The sequence below is a fragment of the Pezoporus flaviventris genome, unplaced genomic scaffold, assembly GCF_033815535.1.
Source record: "Pezoporus flaviventris isolate CSIRO_AGI_PZ_B2104156 unplaced genomic scaffold, CSIRO_AGI_Pfla_v1 ptg000063l, whole genome shotgun sequence".
Classification (NCBI taxonomy): domain Eukaryota; kingdom Metazoa; phylum Chordata; class Aves; order Psittaciformes; family Psittacidae; genus Pezoporus; species Pezoporus flaviventris.
Genome location: NW_026892611.1, coordinates 1,212,040 through 1,226,269, shown reverse-complemented (window position 1 = coordinate 1,226,269; position 14,230 = coordinate 1,212,040). Strand labels below are relative to the sequence as shown.

Below are 14,230 nucleotides of genomic sequence, written 5' to 3'. Positions count from 1 at the left end.
TCAGAAATGTCTCAGCGATAATGAGCTGCACACACACGGATATTCTGGGCAGGAGCAACGTACAAACAGCTCCCAACTAACTGAACCAGAAAACCAAATAAACCCTGTGCTACAATTAGAGGTGCCATTTAGCACATCTCTCATGGGGACCTCCCTGCTCTGCTCTTCCCAAGCAGCCTTGAAAAGCAAACACCTCTCTCTAAGAAGCCTGTGGCAGACAGAGCTCCTCTGCAACTACGAAGATCTGGAGATGTCTTGCCTCTGACAGCCAGTTCAGTCCTGACTCTGGAAAATCAAACCACGAGCTTTGTGCCTCCTCTGTCACCCCGACACGGCTCTGCAATGGGGAGCAGGCAGGCAGCCCCGGGTTAGCAGCAGCAGTTGTCCCTCCCCTGCAGCTATACTGGCCCTGCAGGGAGAAAAATACAGCAAGTGTTGGGCTCATCAGTAAAATAAGTGGTGCTGAAGCCAAGAGACACCGAGAGCAGCTATCTGCCGTAACAAGGTACTATTTGTGCGTTATTTTCCATCTGCAGTCACACTTTAAAAGGTTGTTCTGCCTCTGCAGCCCCTTCGGAAACAGCTTCACACATCAAAACATCGCAGGGCTAACGACAGAAAGCAGTGGGTGGTGAACAGGTTCCCAGCTCAGCAATTACTGCTGGAAGTGAGCAGGGCTCGGGCAGGGAGCGCTGCACAGCCCCTGAGCAGGGATGCTCACAGCCATTCGCACCCCTCGGACCCGCAGCAGCCCGAGCTGTTGGGAACCGAGCTGGACACGTCACTGTGATAATGGAAGATGGGATCTTGTGGCAACTGTTCCTGACACGGCCCCCGTGCAGGCGGCAGGGACACAATATTAACTGCTAAACTACCTTAGGCGAGCAGAGAGCAAGAGCGGGGGGGTCCCACGAGCTTTGGCAAGCTGGAAATGCAACCACTGTCCCTCTTGTGCATGCTGCAGACACGTGAGCAGCACCTGCTTCTGCTAAATACAGCTTCAAAAGGAAAAAGGGGAGATTTAGGTTAGATATTAGGCACAAGCCCTTCCCTGTGAGGGTGCTGAGGCACTGGCACAGGGTGCCCAGAGAAGCTGTGGCTGCCTCATCCCTGGCAGTGCTCAAGGCCAGGTTGGACACGGGCTTGGAGCAAGCTGCTCCAGTGGAAGGTGTCCCTGCCCGTGGCAGGGGTTGGAGCTGGAGGAGCTTTAAGGTCCCTTCCAACCCCAACCAGTCTGGGATTCTATGGCTCTATGAAATACTGTGATTAACGCATCCAAAGCATCAGCAACACCTGGAAGCTGTCGATTTGCACCAATTTGCAGAGGAAAAGCCACAAAATTCATCACATTCATCTCTTCTAAGCCCTGCAGTTACGTAGCAGCACAAATAAATGCACTCCCAGCTTGGCTGCAATCTTCTGCAAGCAATCAGTATTTATTGCCTAATCACCTTTTCCATGCTGCAAGTTAGCCGTGTCACCCTCGCGCCGGGCCACACAAAGCTGCGCTTGCAGGGGCTGCAATCAGGGAGCCAGCTCTTGTCACAGCCTTACAAAAGGATTTCCTCTCGAGCGGCTCATCTTTAATCATTATAAAAGCACAGAAGTTTAATCCATTTTTGATGTAAGCGCTAATAGCTTTGTGTCCTTGAAGTTCAAAGTGGTCTTCGTGCATGTCGCTAATTAGCCGAGCAAGCAGCCATTCAGCTCCCTCTCATGTTTCTAATTAGATCCTTAACAACAAACAAATGTCGACCTTACAAAGGCTGTACTACGCTTCCCTCCATTAGTTAAACAGTTTGGGAGGGATGCAGCTCCCATTTGGCTGCAACCCCCCCGCCCCAGCACGGCACTCGAGGGGTTTGGGTCAGGGGCACTCAGTGCCTCTGCTGCCTGTTGGAGAGGCTCCACCTTACTTACGGCCACTTCTAGGGGTGCCCAGCACCCCGGGGCCATGAGGTGCCTACCCCACAGCTCCTTGCACCCACCAGACAGGCATGGCCCAGCTCTGCTGCCCTCCCTGCCAGCAAGAGATGCTCATCAGTTGCCTTGCGACAAGCAAATAAAACAGGGATGTAACTAAACCATCCCATTAGTCATCTTCCTAACAGGTTTCTCTGTCAATTTAACTGGTTTTACAGTTAATTTAAAATCTGGCATGCTTTAATGTTTACATACTTCACACCAAGTGCTTGCGACGGTTTCCTTTCACTCTTCTTTGGTGCTCGACGGTTGTTAATGCGCTGCATTGGAGCATCTGCAGCCAGCGCTGCTCACTGGAGAAGGCACCAGCACCAGCACTGCCCTGAGCTTTTCCTTGGGCAACACCAGGCAAGGGGGGATGAATGGAGAGAAGCCTGCACCAGGGAACTGCTGCCATTGTGCTTCTCTGGCTCTCAACTCGGATGCTCCCTGTTCCGCAGGACCTGACCCCGGCACGGTACCTGCTGCCTGCGCCTGCACGTTAAGCTCTAACACTTATTACCATCCATCCAAGTGGCAAACAAGGCTCAAGCTGTTGATGCTGTGCTAAAGCAGACCTCGCTCTAATAATTCTTGTCTTTAAAATGAAGGAAGAGCCGAGCCAGGCGACGCCGGCGCTTTCACCTCGCACTGAGGAGCACGAAAGCTGCTGCTACTTTTACCACGGGCAACCACATCCGCATTAATTGTTTACCACAGCCCGGACAGGTCTTTTATTAATATTAATGAGTAACAGGGAACAAAAGGCCCCTTTATTTTTAGCCTACTCTAATTGCGTAGTAATTACTCATCTACAAAACAAATGAGCCGAACTCCATTGCCATAGCAACAGAAACTCTGGCCTCCCACTGTACCGCATTAACTGGCTATCACTCCTGTTAATTTTAAATTGAAGCCTTTTGTACAATAACAGACAATAGAGGGGGGAAATTAAAACAAAAGCTGCTCTTTGCTTTGCTGCATATGTTAAGTTGCTGTAGCAGGAGGGCACTGCCCAGGGGGCACCTTCCCACTGCTGATGGACCCCCGGTGGGATGGATGGATGGATGGAAGGGGGCACAGAGGGGTTATCCTGGGAGCAGAAGAGAAATTCTGCCCACAACCCCCAGTGCTTTCTGTGCAATGATCTGCGGGAGAGTCTGCACCAGGCACCGGCACAGAGAGAGGAGCTGGCACTTCGAGCATCCCTGCTTGGCCAGACAGACATCAACAGCCACGGTTGGAGCAAGGTGGAGCCAGGGGTCCTCAGTGGCATGAGCGGGTGGTAACACCTCCCCCCAAGAGGAAAACCTGAGCTCACTGATGAGAAAACACCAAGAGAAGCTGCTGCCCACCACATGGTGCCTGGGGAGAGCTGGTGGCACCGGCTCTGCTGTCAGCACCTAACACCCCAGCTTCTGGCAAGGGAGGATTTGGCCACAGACACCTGAGACTCCCCACGGCACAAAGTGCTGGGCTCTTCACTGTCAGAAAACACCCTTAAAAAGACCCCGCTGTGTGAGTTTATTGTTTGCAAATAGCTCAAGTTTCTATACCTGCAGACCAATTCTGCATTCTCTGGCAACCACTAATCCACCGCGCTCAAGCTCAGTGCCAGATGCACGCTAACATCTGCTTCAAGGCAAAACTCCACTGCTTCTTTCTCTGTTTTCTATTTCAGAAAGGAGAGGGGGATAAAAAAATCACTGTAATTATGTATTAACTTTTAAAGCACCTGGGGAAAGAATCAGCATGAAAATACAATAGTACATCAGTAAAACGTGTGCCACGTCCCATTTAGTAGTTGTTGCACTAACGGGGAGCAGCCTGCGAGTGCTGCCAGTCAAGTTACCCCTCAGCTCAGTCAATACTTTACATGTTTGGTGATTAAAATGTATGAGATATGCTCACGGACCCAAGTATCTCATTGCACAGCAGAGCTCATGCTGAAGGTCCCCGTTTCAAACTTTACAATGACTCGTCTGCATCTCCCATGGAACAAAGTCTGATTACAGCAGCCAAGAGCTTCAACCCTCCACTTCCACTGGGTGAAAGGGGATGGAACACTGATAACTGCCCGCTGCAGGGCTTTGCAGGGCTGGAGCACAACTGCCCAGTGGTTGGCGTGGTCCAGAGCACCAGCAACCCAGTCCCTGCATGGGCAACAAGCCTGCACAAGGCAGCATCCACACCATTACCACTTCCCGTGTGCCAAGAGCAGCAGCAGGGACACAGGGATGAGCTCAGATGAGGAGTGGTTTCCCATTGAAAATAATTCTCCTGATTGAAAAGACTATTAAAAGTCAGCTGCTAAATTTGTTCAAGATTAACTTCCACTGTACTTAAGCCTTGCACTTCAGAGGGGGTCACTAATTGCCCTGGAGATGATTTAGCAAGTGCACAAGGTTTTCTATTACAAAATTATCGATTAAAGCTGATGCATTTTAACCACATTAGACTTCAGCCAGGAGCCCTGTGAACCAACTGCTGCTGTGGTTAAGGCCTAACAGCAGCAGGGCCCAGTTGTTTTAGATGCACTGAATCTTCTCCTTGGCACTGTAGGATGTGCGATCCCCACCTTGGAACAGCATAACGCTGCTGTACCCAAACCAAAATGACTCCCTTTCTTTATTTGGGTAATAGCCAGAAAAGTAACTATAATGCCTACAGAAAAGAGGATATTGCCCAGAATGAGGCCAAAACCAACCAAAGAAATGCAGCGTGGCCTCCTCTAGAGCCACGCCACACTAAGCAGAGATGCACGGTGTATTCACATTGCTGTGATTTCTCTTTAACACACAACACTGCCTCTGTGTCCATCCCTCACCAAAGCCCACCATGGCATGGGGTCCCCCCATCTCTCCGGGCCCCCTGCAATGCTCCCCAGAGCCTCTGCTATGAAGATAAGCAAAGGATAACATGTGATGCAGCCATTAATTTCCCGATGCATCAGCTGCCAGGCTCTGTCACACAATTACCGGCGGTTCCAGTGGAGTGAGAAATTCCAGCCCGCTTGCTGCTCCCAAGTGGTCCACTTGTTAGGTTCTGGCTTTTGAGATTACACAGCTCGCCTTAAACTTTATGTACTTTTATATAGGACAATAAAAGAGGGAGAGCAGCTCCATCAGAGCCGCTGTGCCACAAGGGAGCCCTATCAACGGGCCGTATAAATCCCAAATTGGTTCACCGCCGGCTCTTTGAAACGCTCCTTAGGACATTTCTGAGCTGGTGCTGGCTCCTCTCCCTCCGCACACGCAGACCAACCGTTGTCCCACTTTTTATGGCCGTAATTTGCCAACACTATGGGTGCCTAATGACAAGATTAGATTTTTAGAGCCCCTTCTTTAAGTGTAAGACAAGGCTTCCTAAGCCCCATGCAATTTGTCGCTCTGCTGACTTTCAGATACACTCCTCACTTCATCATATGCCTGGTGCATTAAACAGTGGGTCCCCCGTCTCCTTGGCAGATTGAGATCTAAGGGTGAAATTATTCCCCCCCCGATGCACAAGTGTCTCAGCTCCCTGGTAGCACTAAGGAAAGCAATAGGGGAGGCTCAGATTGCCTCGCGCAGGCTTGCATCGCGTCAGCCCCATCCGCAGTTGTTTGCTTGATTTACTTTATGTTCTATTAGAGGTAAGGAGCGGATACAAATCCTTAATTACATTTTGAAAGCCCATTCTGGATATTTTATCTCCTCTGCAAGCGCTTGCTGGAATACGTGCACTAAAGCCTGCCTTGATACCCCCAGCGGAGCGGGAAGACGCTCCAGCTCAGCACATCTGGATTGCGGGGAGGAGGGAAGGTGTGACCATGCCAGACAGTATCTTTTCTACTCCCAGCAGGATGCTTTCTGTCAAGCAACAAACCAAACAAATAATCCAAAGCCTAATGCAGGATCTCAATTACCAGCTGCTAAATTTACAGGCTGCAGCTTCGTCTGTGCAAGAAGTTTAGCACAGAAACCGGGGCACAGGAAGCAAAGACGCGTGCTGGCTCGATGGCAGAGACGATGGACTTGCCTCGACCTCCTCAAGCTGCTATTCATGAAATGCTAACTCTTCATTTCAAAACACCCCTCAAGCTGGGTGACATGGCAATGAGTACGACCCATCACTCGCTCAGAGTCTTGGCTGCATAACAACATTGGAGGTTTATGACCTAAACCCAATGGCTTCATGTCTCAGGACAGTCTGTGGGAAGCTGCTTCACACACACACTATCGCTTAGATACCCAAATGGAGTGATCTGCGTTGGGCACATCCGGTCTACGACTGCCAACGAATGATTCTATGGGCTAATATGGACGAGTAAGAGGCTGATGAAGAGACCATGATTGTAAAATGACTTAAAAAATATCTCAGGTTCTTTTTTAATACAAAATAAAAAGAAGAGAATATCGTTATAGTCAGTGTTTTAATTCCTAGGGGGGTTAATTTGAAAAAAAAGAGGCAATTTTCCTATCAACGTAAGAGCATGTGCGGGTTCTTGTGCAGAGGGTGTAGGTTACCTACAGCCAGCTTCAATTTAAACTTCCAGATAATGGGATTTAACAAATAGGGCACTATGGATCCAAGCCATCAGCAGCTCTCTGCTGTATTGATAGTCCTACGCTTTCAATCAAACCAAGGCTATGCTTTTATCTGCCACGCTAGTTCACGTTGATGATACCTATAATATCAACTCAACAATGCATGTTCTACAACTACATCTACTGCTACCAGTACGACTACTACAGTGCATGCATTTAGTTCAGTCCCACAGATACATACACTCTAAGAACAGGCAAGGGGAGATGTGAAATGTTTTACGGGACGACAAGTGTTTTTGTTTTTTAAGTAAGGGAAATTAATAAAAACATCAAAAGAAAGAAAGTGTACAAAAAAATAGAGACATTTCTCAAGAGTTGGTATGAGTCGTTTCTGGAACCGTTTCGTCCGAACAAGCAAAAAACATGCAACCAGCTGCTACTAACAAGAAGCTGGACACTGAGAGAGGATTAATAGGTGTGGACAAACCTTCCCGCTGAGAGCGCTCAGAAGAGTGTTTGAGAGGAGGTGTGCACGTCCGAGTGTAAGAGAGGCCGGAAAGTATGCCTCAGAGACACCCTCTCTCACAGCAGCCCCAACCAAGCAAGAGAGAAAACAACAAAACATAACTGCTCACACTCACCATCAAGGTCAGTAGCTCACGTTACGAGATTTGTTATAGCTGGCAAGTATAAAGTACAGTAAGGGGTTGTCAGGGCGCAGGGCTCAAAGGCAGCGCTGGCAAGCCGGGGACTGGCACCCAAAATCCAGATGTGCCAGGGGTTGGGGTAGGGGGGAGCAGCTCCTGGTGCCGTGGCACCGCCTCGTCCCACCTCTGTGTGCCACCAGCCCTCTCAGCGGGCAAAGTGTGCCCATGGGAGCCTGTGCTGCTGCTCCTCCTGGTGCCAAGCAGTGGGAATTGGGCTGGATTATGGATGGCCTTATGGGTTTTGTCTCCAGTCCCCAGGGAGGAATAGCTGGTGGCAACAGGTTGGGAACTGGAAAAATCTCAGACTTGTCAATGAACCGCAGAGGGAGGAAGGAAACCCCTCTCCTGGCAAATTTTCCTTGTCTCGCTCTCCTGCCAGATGAACCCCTCCCATGTCAAATGCATGTCAAATGCATGTCAAAAATGCGTGTGCCCCCCCCATGACTGCATTTCTTTACAAGACAAGAATGTTTTACACGTAAACCATGTCAGGTGAATGCAAACGAAACGTGACACTGATAGTGAAGTTGTTTAGGAGGAGTTTGCACATTTGGGCTTTCAACTTTGCTCATGTTCCATGGCTCAGGTCCCAATTCATTAAAAAAAAATACAAGAATGGATGAGGTTGTCACAAGGAGCCGAGGGATTCGGCAGCACAATCCCACCCGGCGGGAATGGATGTGGCCAGAGCCCTCTGTGTGCTCCAGGGACCTCAGCTCTCACCCTGTCACTGGGATGTCGACTGAGGGTATGATTTACAAGAAGCATCGCTGCGTTCACCCTGCCAGCACGTGAGCAGCTTGGCTACACCTGAATTTATGAGTGGCACTGAGCACGAGTAAGGGGAAATGTCCCTTTCTGCTGGCTGCAGCAGGGAGCTGCTGTGATAGATCAAAGAACTTGCTCATCTAGCACGGTAAGCTGGTGACTGCATCCTCACATGCTGCACTAGGAAAAGAAGGGGTGAGGGCAGGGAAGATGCCCCCATGGAGGTAACTGCCCCTGGGTGGGCTCCTTTCGCTGGATGGCTTCCTAAGAGGAGGAATAACACCCCAGGGAGAAACTAAGGTGGTCAGTGCCCACCGTGCTGGCAGTGACACCGAGAAGGTGGGGAAGAGCCAGCAGGATGGGGCCAGAGAGCAGAGGAGGTCAATTTGGAGTGAACTGATGGGGCTGGAGTGCTGCAAAGAGGGGGCAGCAGCAATGGGGACCTCTCAGCAAAGCACTGCCCAGTGAGCAGAGGGGTGGTGGGATGTTCTTGCCTGGATGTTTTCCAGCTCTCTTCCATGTCCTGGCAGAAAGGAGCCAGTATGGGCCAGCTGTGCTTTCGGATCAGGCACACGTGAAGGAGGGCTGTGCAAATTTGCAAAGGAAAAAGAAACCCAAGAAAAAGAAGGAAAAAACCCAAACCCCAACCATTTTTCTTGTAATGAATCGGGCCCATACACTGCAGCACAAGATCGATTGCTCTCGACTGCTCCTGAATACAATTCACTACCATTGCTGGATGGAAGTGGCGAACCCAGGATGTCCCTTCCAGAAACAGGCTTTGGATGGAGATGACTCTATGTGACACATCACTGCTCCCAGGGCACGTTCCGCTGCCAATGTGAACCGGGCCAGGGACAAACCCATCTTCCTCCTTGAGATCTCAGGGCTGGGGACGGGATGGGGGCTCATTTTGATTCAGTTTTGCCAGTTTAGTGCACACAGGCAATTTTGAGGCTTGAAAGGACGCTTCCAAACACCATACTGCTCTTTAAACTTGCCAGAAAGGGTGCTGTTAATTTAGGGTTAGGTTTAGTTTCGTATCGCAAGTTCAAATGAAAAAAAGAACAAAAACCGAAGAGAAACCAAACCAAAACCAGGAAACCCAACAGAAGGAAAACCAAAAGACACTCAAAGACAAATGATTTTCAGGCACAGAATTGATCAATGCTCAGTTCAGTTGTAATGGGCACCAAAAGCACTCCGATTAAAAAGAAAAGGAATAACCATCAGGGAAGCAACGTTAATCCAGCCAAACCCTCTGTGCCTCGCTAAGGGGCAACTCACCAGCTCTGTTTGCACGTAAAACAAAACCTGAAGGGCAAAACATGGGGAAGAGGCAGAAACGATGAAGTCTGTTTTCCTGAAATCGCAGGGAAAATCAATCTCGTTTTGGCTTTGTTTTCTTTGCGTTTGGTTTCTGCTCCCCTCCACGAAGGGGCAGAAGGAGAAGCCGGGAGATGGGGAATGCCCACAACCAGTCTGGCAAGTCACCCCTTAGGCGCTCTCTACATGCCACAAGATGAAACTGGTACAGATAATCCTTTGTAGCCTGCAAGCAGTGCCAGTTTGCATGGAACGGAGTTCTCCTGGTGTCTTTCTTTGGCCTCCACGGCATCAGGCTCGCACTCGAGACACACCTGCGCCCTCCTCGCAACCCCTCCTGCAGCGGGTCGGTCGGGTCTTTTCGGGAAGAGCCGGGTTTATCCACCGGGAATGCCGGAAAAGCCTCCGAGGAGCCCCCGCTGCAGGGCTGTGCCATGAGTGAGCTGCAGAGCCCCTGCCAGAGCCACGAGCCGGGCACGGCTGAGCTGAGGCCGGCAGCTCACTGATGGCTGCACTGAACACTTCATCACCTGAGCAAAGCGCTAGAATTCTCTTGTTGAGCTGAATTTCAAACCTAAGGTCGTAAATTGGCAACCATTTATTTATTTCCCTTAAAGGGAAAAAAATAAAGGTTTTCAGAAGGGCAGGAAGGAAAGCTTTGATGCTCCTCGTGAAGGCAGGCAGGCTTTGAACACACGGGTGGCCAATGCCAGCTGCTGTGATCGCTCCGTGCCAGGACAAGGCACTGTCCCCAGGGGGACATGGACCCCTCACATTGGCCATGGTGGAGGAGGCAAGAGAGGCTCTGGGCACGGCCGGAGCACCCAGTGCCACTGCCACCACCACCTCAACCCAGCACCAGCTTTCCATGAGGAGCCAAAGCTTTTCTTCAAACCCACAAATTAATCTCTTTTTTTTTTGGGGGGGGTGGGGGGGGTCTTTTATAACCTCGAATTTAAACGAAAGAAACCAAGAAACCAACGTAATAAAGGAATAAAGAAAGAAACAAATCAGAATATCTACCCTGGGTTTGGCAGTTCTTACGCCAATCTCCTGCAAGGTGCTCCATGGCCTCTGCTTGTAGTTTGGGGTTGGATTGGGGTCGATTTGATTTAGTGCTTTTCTATGATTTTTAGTTTCTGATCATTTGTTTTCAGGTCCCCGGGATAAGTGTGAGGAAGAAATCAGAGAAATGATGGAGAGCTGCAGCCACACAGAATACCGACAGAGCTTTTACCTGACCCTGCACTCTGAGGGTTTGCTCTTCCACGGGCCCCCCTACCTGATCCTCTTGCTGCTGCCACGGCTGCCGCTGCTACTGGTCCATAGGCCGCTGCCGGAAAACCTGGCCGTGGAGAGAAGGAGAAGGGTAAAGACAGAAGCCAGCGGGTACCGCGAGTCAGTGTGGGGCATGGTTGCCATCCTGGCTCTCCATGCCACCAATGGAGCCATCGCCACGTGCCCACTGCCAGTGGTCCCTGCTGGCACAAAGGTGGCCCAAATCCCCTTGGCAGAGAGGAATGTGTTGGCCGTGCCTGGCCGCGGCACACCGCTTACATCCCTGGGCTCTCGACCGGCTGGGGTCAGACCGCTTCCCAAAACGACAGGGAACTCTCCTCTTTGCTTATTTGCAAGTGATAATAACATGCTGATCTCCAGACAGAGCACTAATGGAAAATATGAGGAGGCCCTCATGGCGAGATCACAGATTTGCTGGGATCAAGCAGAAAAGGAATCACTGGAATGTAATTTAAAACAGAAAAGAGAGAAAGAGAAAAGCTCTTGAAAGCAAAACAGCCGCCGATCAAGTAGCTCTAAGACACCCCTGCTACAGGGGCCCGAGCCCTGACACAGGAATGAAATGCTGCTGGCAAGAGTGCAGGTTTAGGTTCTTTACTTCATTAATACCCAAAGGTCTGCCGGAGGCTCTGACTTCAAACGTGGGTATTTTAGGAGGGCAGTAAGGTCCAGTGACCAGCAAGAACCCCAAACCCCCCTTGCTGCATCACAACCAAACCCTCGGTGGTTCCTGGTCTCTGGGGAGCTCCGACTGCTCCCAACAGGAGAACCCTGGGGGTAGTGACCACCGTGGACCTGCCTCTTGAGAGGGCTCCGGGGCTTTGATCACAGCTGCTTTGCGATGCTGCAGGACCACAGAGGAACAACTGAGGCGACAGAAGAGAGAAGCCCCAGAGACACAAGCAGACTACAAGCCCCACTGCCTCTAGCACTATCACCTCAGCTACTGGCAATCTACCAGGAGGAAAGGAGCAGAGAACAACTAGGCTACAGTGACTTGAAGCTACTGAAAACAGCAATTAAAACCAGACATACTTGCATTTAAATATGGTAATAGGGCTGCAGCGGGAAAGAAAACAGTAGAGGTAAATGTAGGCTCTGCTACCCCTGGCTGCTGTTCCCTGTGAGCAGAGCCCATGAAACACAGAGCAAATCCCGTCCCTTCACGTCAGTGGGAATCTGTTTGGTTTTATGATGTGTGGAGTGGGATGCAGGAGGAAGAGCATCCAGATAGGGGACTATTATAACCAAATACCCAAGTGCTAAACTCCTCCTTGCTGGTGATGGAGCCACCAACCCTGGCTGGGACCCCCAACATACATTTAGGGCTAGAGCTGTGATACACTAGAGTGAGAAGACTTCAGTGGTAGAGTCAAACCAACCTCCAAACAGCAGGAAGGCATCTGCAGGACAAGGGCTGAGGCTCTGGGTCTTTGTTTCCATGCGGAGCCATGCCCAGGCCAAGCCCCGAGCCCTCCTGCTGTGGGTAAGGCAGGAGCAGAGCTGGCACCATCCCCACAGCCTCTCCTCCTGCCCATGTCCCAGGGGCAGCGTCCTCAGCGTTCCCATGGCACATCCAGGACCAGCTGGCCACCAGCAAATCGCATTTGGAGACTCCAGGGGCTCCCTAAACCGTCACTAAGGGATCAGAAGAGCTGCGGATTTTCCATGGAATAAAACGCCCCTGCCAAAACCAATCAAATCCCCTTCGAATCACCCAGCATCCCCCGCAAACAGCATAAAAAGAGGGGCTGGAAAGTTTGTTTCTCTTGTTCGAGTGCCAGGGACGCTCAGGATCTCTTTGAAATGCAGGACAAAAAGTTTTGCCATGCAAAAGAATGATGAAATAACAAGGGTGGAGAAGGCACTCAACAGAAAGAGCCCGAACAAAGGCTCTGTTAGCGCATTCCAGGGGACAGATGTGTGAAAAATTAATCCCTCCACCCCAAAGAAAGCCATTATCCCAGTTCTGAGATAAAAGCATCTCCGCGACATGGCATTCCAAACAACTCAAGTGTGATGGGCTGCTTGTGCTCTGCCTGGGACCGCTGCACTTGGCAGCAGGGCAGAGCCACAGCGGGAGATGGAACCAGGATTGATTATCATTGGCAAGACCTGCTCACCAATACAGACTCCCAGGCTGGCTCCATCACTGGAGGACCCCAAAATCAATCCAAGGTCCTGTAAGTAAGCAATGCCCACCACTGGAACGACGTTTGCCAGGCCCTGCATTGATCAGCTCCTTCGCACTAACGCTGCTCACTGCTTGCTCCTGAACCTCACAGCAGAGATCAGCAGCTGACGCTGTCCTCACGTCGCAAACGGGATCAAACCAGGCACAAAGCAGCACAAGGACTTGAGAAAGCCGTCTGCAGGCAGGCAGGGATGCTCACAGGTTCTGGTCTCAAGCTCCAGCACTAATCTCTCTAATTCCCCTCGTACCAGCCCCAGGGCCCTGTTTAAGCACTTTGGTCACGCTAGATTATTGCCTCCCATTGTTTATAAACTTCCACGCCAGCAAAGACTTCAAAGGATGGCACCACAGCGACAGCACAATTAGCACCGAACCTGTTCTGTGTACTCCTAGAGCTCCTGTCTCTACCCCACTTCTGCCTGTGCTCATCCCAGAGCTGAGCTATCTGCAGCTCTTTAACGAAGAGGAAAGCATTAGCAAGCCCTTTTGCTGGTCGCCAGCCCCCAGAAGGAACCTGCTTGCCCACAGAACCTATTTCTGGCCCCGAGACCACACTGATGCTTGGGCAAGGCTGTGTGCCTGCACAGTGCCCTCCCCTGGCCCCCGGCTCGCTGAAGTCAACTGAGAAATCAAAAGCAGAGATCAATTCCTTCGGTGCCTGTTTAAAGCACTCCAATTCCTGCTGAAATGATCCCTGTCCTTTGTGTATCCGCTGCTTACAACTGCCTAGGGACAGCCAGGTACCAAAGCTGCTCAACAGGACAAAAGTGCCCACCTTGGGCATTGCAATTAGAAGATATCTTACACTAAAAGTATTGCAATGGGCTCGCACGCTGTCCAGGGAAGCCCTGAGGATTCACACCGGTTCCATGCTCTCGCATTGCTCCCAATGAGCTGGAGCCAGGGTTTGGAGTTCCATTTTTCACAGATAAACTCTGCTGCTCCCTGCATCAACAGTTCCACTGTAAATACTGAGGCAGCTTTGTGCCAGGGAAGACGGACACAGCTGCTTTCAGCGCTTTGCCCTATGGAGACAGATTTAGTCAATGGCTGCCTGCAAGCAACTGCTCTCCCCAAGGCACAAGAGCCTGCAGGAGTGGGACTGAGGGGCAGCCCAGAGCAGGGCTGGATGTGGGCCGGCTGCTCAGTCCTGCACTTGGCATTACCCAGGAGACACCACCAGGAGCCTGGGATTTCGTGGATTTTCCAAGGCTTTGTGAACAGATCCGGTGGGAGCCACAGTGCCCGAGGAGGGACCTCCAGGGGATCACGGGCTCCGGGGGAAGGACACGCTCCCTCCTGCTCCATATCCTGCTCCAGTGGGACTGCTTCCTTCCCAAACCACCGATTTCTCCTTTACCCCAGCCTGAAGCTGGCTCCGAGGCCACCAGGAGCAACTGGAAACCCCTTACTCCAGGCACGCTGCCAGGACTCGGGTGCAGCCC

At 51.1% G+C, this 14,230-nt stretch overlaps 1 protein-coding gene across 30 annotated transcripts in view; it reads right to left on the bottom strand.

Annotated features, from left to right (window-relative positions):
* The window catches only part of MSI2 (musashi RNA binding protein 2), a 212,767-nt gene that overhangs the window by 11,247 nt on the left and 187,290 nt on the right, over nucleotides 1-14,230 (bottom strand). For 5 of the 30 annotated variants that reach the window (XM_061469941.1, XM_061469942.1, XM_061469948.1 and 2 more), the window contains 2 exons: nucleotides 11,627-11,650; nucleotides 10,530-10,637 (listed from right to left, as the gene is read on the bottom strand). The exons of 2 other annotated variants lie outside the window; for them this stretch is intronic. In XM_061469941.1, the coding sequence (XP_061325925.1) occupies nucleotides 10,530-10,637; nucleotides 11,627-11,650 (132 nt within the window). Of the gene's footprint in view, nucleotides 1-6,978; nucleotides 7,119-9,253; nucleotides 9,281-10,529; nucleotides 10,638-11,626; nucleotides 11,651-14,230 lie in introns of all 30 variants that reach the window. 23 more of the 30 variants (XR_009746341.1, XM_061469943.1, XM_061469955.1 and 20 more) reach the window with 14 other exon arrangements.